This window comes from Acartia tonsa, chromosome 6, assembly GCF_053477335.1.
Source record: "Acartia tonsa isolate MP-2025a chromosome 6, ASM5347733v1, whole genome shotgun sequence".
Classification (NCBI taxonomy): domain Eukaryota; kingdom Metazoa; phylum Arthropoda; class Copepoda; order Calanoida; family Acartiidae; genus Acartia; species Acartia tonsa.
In genome coordinates, this window is record NC_137265.1 from 23,761,970 (window position 1) to 23,774,730 (window position 12,761).

A 12,761-nucleotide genomic window follows, 5' to 3' on the forward strand; every position below is an offset into this window, starting at 1 on the left:
TTTAAAAAAAATTGATTGTTAATAAAAAATGTATTAAAAATTATGAATGAATGATTTTTTATTTTAATTCGAAGTTTCGTGATTTTTTTATTGTTTGAATTTTTAAAATTGTCTAATCAATTATTGGAACAAAGCGTAAAAAATTGATTTGTTTCCTTTGTTGTTTATATTGACCAAATACGTTTCACCACAAATGGGCTTTCTAATTTTTCTTATTACTAAAATCTAACTAAGTAAAAAAAAATGGAATCAATCAATTCATTTGAAAATTCAGGCAATAATTGTTAATTGATTTTAAAATGTTGTATTTTAATTAATGTTTTTTTTTATTTTTAAGAAATGTTTATGGTTTTTGGTTGCAAATTGTATCGTTTGAAAATTGGCAAAAAAAACATAAAAGAAAGAAATGCGCTAAAAACCTAACGCAACTGGTTATAGCATGGTAAACAACTTTTTTTTTGCAAATAATTTTTATATCATAAAAAATTATAATTTTATTATATTTTTGACAATAAATGAGCATTGAAAATATTTTTATGTTATTTTGTAATATATAAATAATAAAAATAAAATTGAAAAAAAAGTTGTCACACCCAATGTTGCCAAACCAAATAAATGTTGAGTTTGCACGCCGCACCGAAAGCAACCGTTTAGTTCTTCTTCTCTGATCTGGGCCAAAATTTTAAGATTTTTATGGTTAAAATAGTGAAAAAATATATGACAGCCTTTTATAATTGATTTTTGTATACATTTTTATAGTTTTATTTATGTTTTATATGTGAAAAATGTTTATTTTTAATGTTATATTACATTCTAGTTTTCGCCGGAATTGCCCGCTTAAATTATTGAACACATGGGGGAATATAATAAAAGTGGTTTTTATCATTTCCTAGTATAATTTGGGTATATATTGTACGTTATATTATGTTTTTATTCTTAAAATATTGTTTTCCATAGCATTTTCTGCCCACATTATTTGCCTAAATTTATATAAGAAGTTTTGTCCCCATCAATTAAGATTATAAGTTTATATTGTTTATTTTTCGTTTAATGTTAAGTTTAGGCTTTTTGGATAAGTTTCGTTATTGTAGGGTCGATTGTTTAAATATTATTGTATACTGAATATCTCGATAATGTCAAATATTAGCGAAGCTAAGCCCCATAAATTTGTATACCCCAGTTTTCTTTGGATATTTTGATTGTAGGAGGAAGGTAAGGGAATATTTGACTGTACAAATTAATAAGGGGTACTAATAGATATGTGACGACGTATTCTTATTATTTGGCCCAATATCTTTGCGCATTTCTATTAAAAAATTGATATATGTAAATTCCATACTCTCAAAATCAATAAATAAAGGAAGGGGGTAATTCTGTTAATCATCAATATATGTTATACAATTATCATCCGTTGTCTTATCCTTGGATTTGAAAGTTTCAAAACTCATTTCAGAGGAGAATGGCCGAGGCAGAGCTAGCTAATAATTCTGGAGACAGCCCACAAGTGAACGGAGGAGCTCCTCTGGGAGACGAGGATGACAGAAAATTATTTGTTGGAGGGCTACCACAAGATGCTACACAGGTAATAGAGTCGAAATTTCTATCATGGTGCCTAAAATTGTTTGTGATATCGGAAACAATAGTGTTTTATGATCATATTTTTCTAATTATAAGAAGGGTATGCTTATCAGTGTTAAAAAATTCCGAATTGTTAAAGTTCTGTAGTTGTTTTGCAATATATTTAATAAGGGAGGAGTAGGTTGCGCAAGTTAACTAAAAAATTGTCTTGTTTTCAATAAGAAATACACATATATAGTGAATATTACCGTTATACTACTATTTTAGGCCGTAAAACTCACACCGTTACGGATTTTTAGCGCAATCTACTCCTTCCATTATGTATATCCACTTGGTTACATGTATTACTAAAAAAATAGGGTTGACAATCCGAATCCGGAATCCGTTGTTTAATAGCGGATTAGGATTTTTAATTGTTATGCTATAATTAACGTTTCGAGTTTTTTCTTTCAACCGAAGGCAAAGATCACCCCTCCCCCCACATTTCTCTCACGTCCCCTCTTTGAAGGCAAAGATCACCCTCCCCTACATTTCTCTCACCTACAACAGCAAGTGGAGATATCCGAAAATCAAATGTGTAAAAAAAACCGTAGCTTTAGATTCTTCCCAGTATAATATAATCCAGAGTTTCGGATCCGCATTGATTGTATGCGGATCCGGATCCTCAAAATTTGGTCAGTGCGGATCCGGATCCTACCGGATCCGGTTCCGGATCCTTGACAATAAAAATAAAATCACCAAATTTTTCAAAAAAAAATTATTCTTTTATTAAAATATTGCTAGAATCCGGAATCCGCGGAGAATCTGTTTCATTTTTAGTTGGATTCTTGTAAGAATCCAAATCCGGTCTAAAAATTAGACAGATTGCCAACCCTTAAAAAACTACTCAAAGGACAATTTACGTACTTAATACGCCTTTGTTCATAGACTTATTAAATTCCTAATTTATTAACCGATTTCTTAATTCAGGACGATATCTGGGCACACTTTTCTACATTCGGAGAAATTGACAACATTAACCTTAAGGAAAGTCAGCAATTCATATAAGTTATATTAACGAAGGGCCCTCTTTTTCAAGCACCCTTTTCGTCTGCTAGCAAATTATTTTCTGCTAGTTGGCTCTGTTAATATTCCTGACATTATTAGTTGATTTTAAAAGACCCTGTTGAGAGTCGGCACAAGGTCCTTGTTATGGGGTTATACAGTTATTTAACCCCTTCCCCCTCTAGTGTTTTATTCTAATGAACCAGATTCCATACAGACTTCTATCTGTATATTTATAAGCTTTTCATACTTAATTCAACTAAAAATAATTCTCACTGAAATGATAGAACTACAGTATCTTTAATGTTTAAACTTTAATAATTGCATTGCTAACTTACTGTGAAAACAGACCGACCCAAACAGCGGCAGATCACGTGGTTTTGCATTTGTGCTGTACAAATCCGTTCAGTCACTGAACTCTGCCATAGACGCCAAAGAACACACAGTAAAGGTAAAATTTGGCTAGTGGTAGCATGGTAGGTAACAATGGTATGTCGCCCGATCGTCCTAGAAAAATGTGTAAATTCTAAGTGACCTACTCCATGAAGTATTACCAAAAAAAGTTACAATACTGGAATTTGGCAAAGCTTTCGCTTTTATGTGGTAAATATAAAACTGCAACTTAAGTTTTTTTTCAGGGTGTATATTCTGCTAATTTGACCCTGCTAAAGCTAAGGGGGGCGGGGGGAAAATGTAAAAATAACTAAATTTTTTTTTCCATTGTTCTCCCCTCCTTGGTGAAAAATAAATAAAAGAATATGTAAAAGGGGGGGATAAATATAATATGAAAAAAATCTGTAATAGTTATTTCTCGCATCGTATTATAAACGGCTTTCCGCGGATATAGAATGTACAATTATAAGATTAAAATCAGTTTTTTAGCCCAGGGGTGCCGAAGGCGCGGGCTAAAAAAACTGGTTTAAATCTTATGATTGTACATTTTTATATTCGTAGAAAGCCGTTTATAATACGATGCTAGACATAGTTTTTTCGTATGGATGAGAACCGGTTCCTATCCACCGGATTCGAATGAATACGAGAAATATTTTTCCATTTTCCCCCTTAATTAACAAGAGGGGAAAAAATATATAAATATTGGGAAGAAATGAATCTTGTGCAGAATTAAAGCCCCTGGTTTTCTTTGCTATGCGTTTGGTGTTAATTTGTATTTTAACGAATAATACTTATGTTGCTTTAAAAAAATAATCTGCAGCTTATAACCTCATCTCATTTTTAGACAAAGGAAGTGGCTGTAAAGAAAGCCTTGGCAAAGCATGGTAAAATATATGTTGGAAAGCTCAAACCAGAACTCACAGACCAAGAGATCAAGGTACACTTTTTTTACCCTTAAAGAATATACTTATTAGCATTTTCTTAATTTTAATTATTTTAGTATTAATGCATTAACTTCATTTGTACGCTTCCAAAGATAATTAATGTATGTTACTGATGACAGTTGTCCGCGTAAATAAAATTGAAAAGTTATAGGATACACCAGGCTCTGTTGATTCAATTTTAAGCATCATTTTTTGTGTCTTCATCGGAAAACCTTTTTCCAAAGCTTCTTAAAAAATAATTTCTAGTCATTCTACCAAGCTGGATTTAGTTTTACATTTTTAGTGAATCTTTATAATTTCACTTGTAAGGTTCTAAGATATATTAAGTTAAGAATATTCCCTCATTTTTCCATGAACTATTAACTCCTTTGGAGCCCGGTAAGAAGCAACGAATAAGGACTAATTTCTTTCTAATGTACAAATTTTTTCATGAAATTAAATTTCAGGATCACTTTGAAACCTTCGGAAGCATAGTAAACGTTGAGCAGCCCTACGACAAACAGAAAAATGAGCGCAAAAACTTTTGTTTCATCACTTTTGAGAAGGAAGAGGCTGCTAAGCAGTTGTTGAAACTAGCCACAACCACAATCAACGGTGTTGAGCTCGATATCAAGAGAGTCACCATCAAGGTATTTTTATTCTTATCCAATTTTTTTATTACTTTGCAATACCTTGCTATTATTGTTTCCTTATATTTTGGTTGATTTACAATAATGGTCCGATTTTTCGTAAGGATTGTCATTTCCCTCACTTAACTGCATTTCTGTTATCTTAAAATGGTTTATTATACATATTATTTCATTGACCTTTTCTTATTTTATTTCAGGATCCATTAATGGGAGGTGGTATGGGTAGGGGACGTGGTGGTTATCCTGGATTTGGTTATGGAGGATATTTTGGGGCTGGTTATGGGTATGATGCCGCCTACTTGACGGGTTATGGCGGTGGCTGGGCCTATCCTGGATATGGCGGCTACGGCGGTCAGGGACAAGGTAATATGGAAAAAAAAAACAGGGGTGTCTGTGTAGTGTATTCTGCAAGTAGTGTTACTGATTTTTCACATATTTTCTAATATCTTTGGAGGTTTTGGTCTGATTTTCGAAATTTTTCTGGGCAATAGTATCTGTTGATGTTTTCAGTAAATTTTTTTCTCTCCCTCCTCCTCAGCCCCACCACCCTCATGTTTTTAGGGGATTCCATGCGGCACTTACACCCCTGATAAGTAAACTATTTTTGAGTGTCGATTCTCTTTACAAGAAACTAAAAGAAGAAGTTAATTTAAAGAACTAAGTATTTATTGTAAGTCTTTTCATTCGTGTTTTAGTCGTCCTAAATATTGTTTCACTAGGTAAGGAATAGCCGCAAAAAAAGTTTATTTGCTATGCTTTCCAAATATTAATATGCAGTATGCACCTTAAAGGCTACATACATACATACCTTTGAAAACCTGTAGAACGAGTAAAAAACTAACAATTTTAGGCTATAACAAGAACGGCTATGGCGGTCGTGGTGGTGGCCAGCGAGGCCGTGGAAACGGCGGAGGCAGAGGCGGTGCCAGGGGCGGCCATCAACAGCCAGGCGGACCTCAAAAATTGTCGCCACAGTAGATGAAGACTGTAGTCTTGAGTGACTGGGAAGGAGTAGATTGTGCAAGATTCTGAGGGATATCTATTTTCAAACTGCCTCAAATCCTGAAATCTACTACTTCAATAACTCGCTCAGCTCACCCAATCTTCAAATACCCCCCTGATACAAAAATAATGATTTAAACACCATTCGTCTTTTCCATTGACAAACTCACAAACTGAAATGAAAAATGAAAGTAAACCGAAACAAAATATTTTTGCATTGTTCTTTTGAATTGCATGTTAAATTTTAACTATACCTGCCCAACTGTAAACTAGTGTTTATGTATAGTTTTTTGGGTGAAGTTAGCAACAAGGGATAACTTGTTTTTTTCTCATAAATTAGATTTAATCTATTAGGGTATACTGAAGATTATTTTCTGTATAAAAAAGATAAACGAATCACCTCTAGCCTAGCCTGAAATATATGTTTATATATGATATAGACTAAAGATTATGATATAAGTATATCTATATTTTGTTACGACGCAACTTGGACCTGCCTTTACTAAGAATTAGAGATGTCTCGAACCTTTGCACACCTCTATTCTAGATTTATACAGTGAACTGTCTTTTTGTGTCCTAAATCTAACCATAGTTTTAATATTTTGGTTTATTTCTAAAACGTATTAAAACACTTCTGATCTCAGTAGCTTGATCTAGAAAGTAAGCCAGCCCTAGGCTGACATACTAGATAGTGACACATAAAGGCATTCCTAGCTGTATGAATAATGCTTCTACCTGACTAATATAGTTAATATGGCCATCCAGTTATACAATAATAACCTCACAACTAAACTCTTTTTAATAAATCATGAAATATTCAAATGAAAGATTTCTAGATGAATCTATATTTTTAAGAGTTAAAATATCAAAAGTTTTTACCATTCTTTCTGGATTATAATGAAAGTTCAAAATTCTAACATTGTAGTAAGTATGATGTATAATGAGATGGCATGATAAGTTTATTTTCTTAATTATATTTATATTCTATACAGTGTGTAACTATGTTTTCACCAGTGAATTAGGTCATTCAGGGTCTAACCTTCATTCAGTTTTATTGACTATCTTTTATCATTATATAGAACTTGAATTTTAAACGAGAATCCAAACTGTAATGACTGTTAGATCCAGAATGATTATTTAACCGCCTGACCAATATATAAGACCTGTATTATGTAATTCGTGAGTTTATAACTTGCCCCAAAATTTCACCTCCTTCCATTTTAAAGCAAAGATCAGGTTATTGTCAATTTCAGAACTAGTATTAGTTTCCTATGATCTTTGAGTTTTACAGATTGATTGTTATTGACCCTTGAGATCTCATGACCGCAACGCTAACCGTGACCTTTAGTTGGGAGGAGGTGAAATGTTTCGGGCCTAGTAATGGAATGAGCTGTTTAAATTCAGTTTTTGTTACCAAGCATTTTATACCAATTATAAAAACTGCAAAAATTAACAAAAAATAAAACTAAAATTATGTGTGTCCTTTTTATCATAAATATAATTCAAATATAAATGGCAAAAGAAGCACTGGAAGGTTTATTTTTGGATTTAATTCCTTATTATTAAAACTTCCATTTTCTTTATTTTTTGCCCCTTAATTTTATGTTTCTTCTTTGTATTGTTTGTTTCATATAATTTTAAGAAAGTGCTGGTTTAAAATATTCCTCGCACCCGTTGTATGTATGTAATATGTGCTGTTATATTAATGTTGCTCCGTGCCGTTATGCCCTACACGGCAAGGTTGTATGGTGGCAGCCTGTACATGATGTAAAGAAGTGCTGTGCATTATTGCTGTGTACAGCAAATGTACAATAATTATAAACCAACATTGTTTGTATTTATCTTTATCTCTCTCTCTTCAATTTTTTGTTTATTCAAGGCTTTGTTAACTGGGGTTCTTTCTTTTGGAAAATTCTCAACTTAAATCTTTTTATGTCAATACTTTTCACAAATATCAAATCAAACAGCCCTAATTGAACAATGCCTTTTTCTTTTCTTGATTCTCTTATTAAAAATCAACGTAAAAAGGTGTATTTTTACAATAGCAAATGACACCAAAAACTAAAATGTAATTGAAAAGCAAAAGTAAACTCAAATTAAACCTGCATGAGTCTATTTTGAGAGAGTAAAAATATGTCACACGGATAGATGATTAAAATCGCAGAATTTTTTCAGTTCTTAGATACAAAAACAAGCAATCTAAAGCGATTATTTTCTGTGATTAATCCTCTGTTTGTGTGTATATATTACCATATAATAAAACCAAACCACATTCCCTGTGCAAAGTATATTAAAAAGCATGTGTGTTCAGAGTCCTGACACGGCTAGGGAGCATATCTCCAAACCCCATAACCCATGAGCCAACTTCTCTCTTACTATCCCATGACAAGGGGTATTATATATTAATGTTATATGTAAATATAATATGGATGGAGGGTTACGAGTGTGCTGCGCCTCTTGTCTTGTTACAGCTCTGTCTCCCGCCTCTGCCCGATGATGAAAGTCTCTCTCCAGATTTATAAGAGTATCGCCTATTTTTTTACTCGATATGTTGAATAAAAAAAAATGTTAAAACACTGTTGGTTTTATTTATCTTTTGTTGGTAGTGAAGCTATTTTACTATTTAGTTTGTTCGCAACAAGAATTGCTCAAGCCATGTAATTTTTACTAGTTATCGTTATATTTCAGTGGCGTGCGAAGCACTTTGTCTAGGGGGGGGGCATTTTGAAGATTTTGTAAAATTTTGCCCCCCCCCCCTAAATCAAAGTGCCCCGGGGGGGTACTTTGCTTTAGGGGGGGGGGGGCATTTTGATTATATATACTAATTTTAAATAAGGGCGTTTTAAGGGGTGGGATTATTTGATTATGGGCCTTCTAGTTCTTATCCCTTCTTCCCCATCCCTTCCCCCATCCCTTTTCCCATTTATATCCCACACCTTTCCCCCCCCCCCCCCCCAGGGTGGGGAAAAACCCAGGGTTTTTTAAAAAAGCCCAACCCAACCCATAAAAACCCTTAAAACCCTGGGTTTTATTGGGTTTTTTCGGGTTTTATTGGGTTTTTTTATTTAGGAGTCAAATACATTTGATATATTGATGAAATATTAATGTTTATGTTATGTAGGTAAAAGGTAAGCAAGATTTCACAATAAACAAGATAGATAATGAAAACAACTGGCATTTCGATCAATTATAAACCCTTATTTGCAACGGTGCACAAAATATTCTATTAAGGGGGAGGGGAGGTTAAAAGCTTCAAAACATGGAACCTCCTCCTCTATTCCTAAGCTGTCAACACCCCCCCCCCCCCCTCCCAGAAATTATTAAGGTATTCCCCTTTTTACATCCCCTTAATAAAACCCTCTGCACGCCACTGTAACTATTTCCTTTCATAAATTGTTATGTTTTAGTTTAAAAATCAATTACGATTATGTAATTTACACAATTTATACCTATATCATCAATTCAGTAGGTAGCAAAGCGTTTTCTGAAATTAAGTTTTAAGAGAAAGTAATTTCATAAACATTTGAACAATAAGTAGAGCATCATTTTTATAAGAGGGGGTGGGGGGTTAATGCAACCATCTCGTAATCAATGATTAAATGGCACTTAGAATTCGAATTTGGATCTAAAATTTTGCCTATTTTGAGGGCAAATTCATCATTAATTACGTAGGAATCAACTTTTTAAAACATATTTTGGTTTAATTCATGTTAAATGATAGCAATACCATTTTTAAAATTTCTAGTTCCTACAGCAACCGGCTAGAACCGTTTGATAAGGTTTTTGAGCGACAAAAAGTATTATGTGGAGATAGGTTTTGTGACTAATTTGCTCTTAAGATAGCCTAAAAATGGCAAAACATCTGAGCTGCCAGTCGTTAGCCATTACTTTTCCAACTTTTTGTTCGATTTAGGGAAAAAAGACTTACCAAGGATTATTCATGCAAAATTTCAGATCAAAATTCGAATTCTAAGTGCCATTTAATCATTGATTACGAGATGGTTGCATTAACATCCCCCCCCCCCCCCTACTTCATATTTTTTTTTCGTTTTTTAGGTAAAATTTGCTTTAAAATGTTATTAGATCCTAGTCTTTGAGTAAATAGAGGTTTAATTTGTAAATTTTAACGTGAAATTTCAATGTTTTTTCAAAAACCCAAAAAACCTTGGGTTTTTTTTCAATGGGTTTTTAAAAAAAACCTGGGTGGGTTTTTTTGGGTGGGTTTTTTGTATGCCCACCCTGCCCCCCCCCCCATCTCTTCTCCCCCATCCCTTCTCCCCACCCTGCAATGACCGAAGGGAAGGGAGCTAGAAAGCATCTTTGAAAAAAAAGTACAGAAGATAATTTAACCTCCCCCCCCGGCCCCCCCCCCCCCCCCCCCCCACCACTAAACATTTTTTATGGGTGGAAGGGGATGTTATAAAATCTCAGCAGGAAAGATGAATAACCTCATTAAAAAAAATTTTTTGGGGGGGGGAGATAAAAACACTCATTTTGGAAATAATTTACCAAAAATTAACCTAATATGTAAAACATTTTTTATGGGTGGAAGGGGATGTTATAAAATCTCAGCAGGAAAGATGAATAACCTCATTAAAAAAAATTTTTTGGGGGGGGGAGATAAAAACACTCATTTTGGAAATAATTTACCAAAAATTAACCTAATATGTAAAACTGATTTTAAATATTTATTTTTTGTATGACAACAAGGATGACAACATCTTTAAGTAGCAAAGCACAAAAAATCATGAATAAGAATACAGGCAAGTAAATTTAAAGAGCTTCTGTTGAAATAAATATATATTTTAGGTAGAAAAAGTCACAAATCCTTTTTCCTGTATGTTGTGTGATGACAGTCAAAGTAAATTACATACTGGATGCTTGAATCAGCGAGAAATTTTATTTTTTTAAATATTATAATCCACATAAAAAATTACTTGTCCTTTCATCTACAGATATAAAAATCTCTTAGAAATATAGGGTATAGTCTCTTTTGTGGCAACGCCTCTTAAGGGGCCTTCGTTGTATTTTCATAGTAGCTTTTAAAAGGTTATTCTAGGTTAAGTTAGGTCAGGTGATTTCCCTGCAGGGTAAGGCAATTGGCCCCGCAGGAGCTATAAATAGGTGAAAAGCTACTGTGAAAATACAATGAAATGCACCTTAAGAGGCAATGTCACAAAAGGGACTATACCCGAAATTCAAAAGATACAAAAATAGCCAAAAACGTCCTGAAAAGCAGTCCAACCTCCATGATTTTTTAATAGTTAATTATACTCCATAATGATGGGAATGTTAACATTAAGTTTTAGCCTTCTATCTCTAATTGCAGTTGAAAAAATCACATTTCCCCCTTAGCATTACGTACTGACAGCCATAGTGAATTATAGAGAAGCTAAAAAGTTATATCAACATATCCAGGGCGACCACTACATACTATATATACTATTTATACTATATAGGATGAATTTGGATACTATATCATACTATATGACCAAAATTTACTATATATACTATATATCATTACCTTTACTTGACAAAAATTTACTATATATACTATATAATATTACATTTATATAACAAAGAACGAATATTGTCAATTTTGTGACAACGCCTCTTAAGGAGTGTTTTGTCTTATTTTCACAGTAGGTCTTCTCCTATTTCTAGCCCCTGCGGGGGGCTCAAAAGATACTGTGATACGACAAATGCATAAAGCTCTATGTACAGTAAAAAAGAGACAAAGAAAATCCTTTAAAATATATTTTTGTTTGTGATTATGATTTAAATATCAGTTATTTTTCATAGAATTAGCTTAAGGGTGAGGGGGAAGTTTGACCTCTTTCGCTTACTCCGGGATTATTAGGCTAGGTATCAATGTGAGACTAGGTTTATTTAGGATAAAAGTTTACTTTTGGGTAGTAGTTCACTTATATTTAATAATTTTTTTTTGATAAGTTTCCAGGTTCAGGTGCTGCAGGCTAAAATGTGGTTTCTGGACAGGTAAAAAAATTGTTAAATTTAGAGATCAACAGAATATGCATCTTTCAGAATGTTATTAACAAATCTGAAGAAAAAAATTAAAATTGGCCTCCAAGTTCTGGTCCTGCAGCATCAGGTCCACTCTGGACTGGTATAAATTCAAATTTTTTTTGAAGAGTTAGAGGTCAACCTATAAAACAGAATATGCATCTTTATGGATGTTATTAACATATCGGAAAAAAATTGAAAATTAGCCCCCAGGGTCAAGCCCTGCAGGCCTCCAGGTCCACTCTGGACAGGTAAAAAATCAAAGTTCTTATTTTAAGAGTTAGAGGTCAACTTATAAAACAGAATATGTATTTTTTTGGATCTTATTAACATATCTGAAGAAAATATATAAATCGGCCTCCAAGTTCAGGTCCTGCAGGCCTTTAGGTCCACTCTGAACAGGTAAACAATCAAATTTTTTATGTGAAGAGTTAGAGGTCAATTCATATAGCAATATGCATTACTTGGATAATATTAACAATAACATATAGGGATCCAAGTTCAGGTTCATTCAGAACAGGTAAAAGACTCAAATTTCTTATTTGAAGAGTTCAAGTTCAGGCCTCCAGGTTTTCTCTGGACAGAGTCTACATGGAAGCCTGCAGCACCTGGAACTGGAGGTCAATTGTATTTCTTCTTTAGATATGTAAATAACATCTAAAAAGATGCTTATGGTGTTTTATAAATTAACCTCTAACTACATAAATAAGAAATTTTTATTTTTACCTGTCCAGAGTCCACCTGGAGGCCTGCAGCATCAAAACCTGGAGGTCGGTTGTCATTTTTTCTTTAAATATATAAATAGCATCTATAAAGATGCTTATGTTGTTTAATAAACCTCTAACTCCTTAAATTTAAAATTTTATTTTATTCGTGTGCAGAGTCCACCTGGAGGCCTGCAGGTCCTAAACCTGAAGGCCAATTTTATTTTTTTCTTTAAATATGTAAAGAACATCCCAATATAAGCTCATTTTGTTTAACAAATATACCATTAAATGTTCAATTGAGGGAAGTTTGATTTTTACCTGTCCAGATTCTGCAGGACCAGAACTTAGAGGTTGATTTAATTTTTTTTCTCCAGTTATGTTATCACAGGTCTCCTTAACAAAACCTTAGATTTAAAAAAATCTCCAAAGAAACGGACAAC

At 33.2% G+C, this 12,761-nt stretch overlaps 1 protein-coding gene across 21 annotated transcripts; it reads left to right on the plus strand.

Annotated features, from left to right (window-relative positions):
• The first annotated feature begins 1,415 nt into the window (after positions 1-1,415).
• LOC145322179 (RNA-binding protein squid-like) lies at positions 1,416-8,166 on the plus strand. Of its 21 annotated transcripts, none has more exons than XR_013880541.1 (10): positions 1,416-1,582; positions 2,548-2,602; positions 2,970-3,073; positions 3,860-3,952; positions 4,406-4,588; positions 4,786-4,951; positions 5,439-6,622; positions 6,752-6,826; positions 6,939-7,424; positions 7,739-8,166. XR_013880541.1 is itself a non-coding variant. In XM_080164012.1 (7 exons), exons 1-7 carry the CDS (start codon positions 1,460-1,462, stop codon positions 5,564-5,566), a joined length of 852 nt encoding a protein of 283 aa, XP_080020138.1. In that variant the 5' UTR covers positions 1,416-1,459; the 3' UTR covers positions 5,567-8,166. The 21 variants fall into 21 exon arrangements, 1 of the variants encoding a protein (XP_080020138.1); XR_013880540.1 differs by having other exon boundaries at positions 5,439-6,612; XR_013880537.1 differs by having other exon boundaries at positions 5,439-6,354; positions 6,549-6,622; positions 6,713-6,826; positions 6,939-8,166.
• Positions 8,167-12,761: the final 4,595 nt, after the last annotated feature.

Excerpts from the sequence above, each read along its gene's own strand:
- LOC145322179 (XM_080164012.1), top strand. The coding sequence starts at position 1,460 with ATGGCCGAGGCAGAGCTAGCTAATAATTCTGGAGACAGCCCACAAGTG. Across the intron at positions 1,583-2,547 it reads TACCACAAGATGCTACACAG|GACGATATCTGGGCACACTT; the intron begins GTAATAGAGTCG and ends TTCTTAATTCAG. Across the intron at positions 3,953-4,405 it reads TCACAGACCAAGAGATCAAG|GATCACTTTGAAACCTTCGG; the intron begins GTACACTTTTTT and ends ATTAAATTTCAG.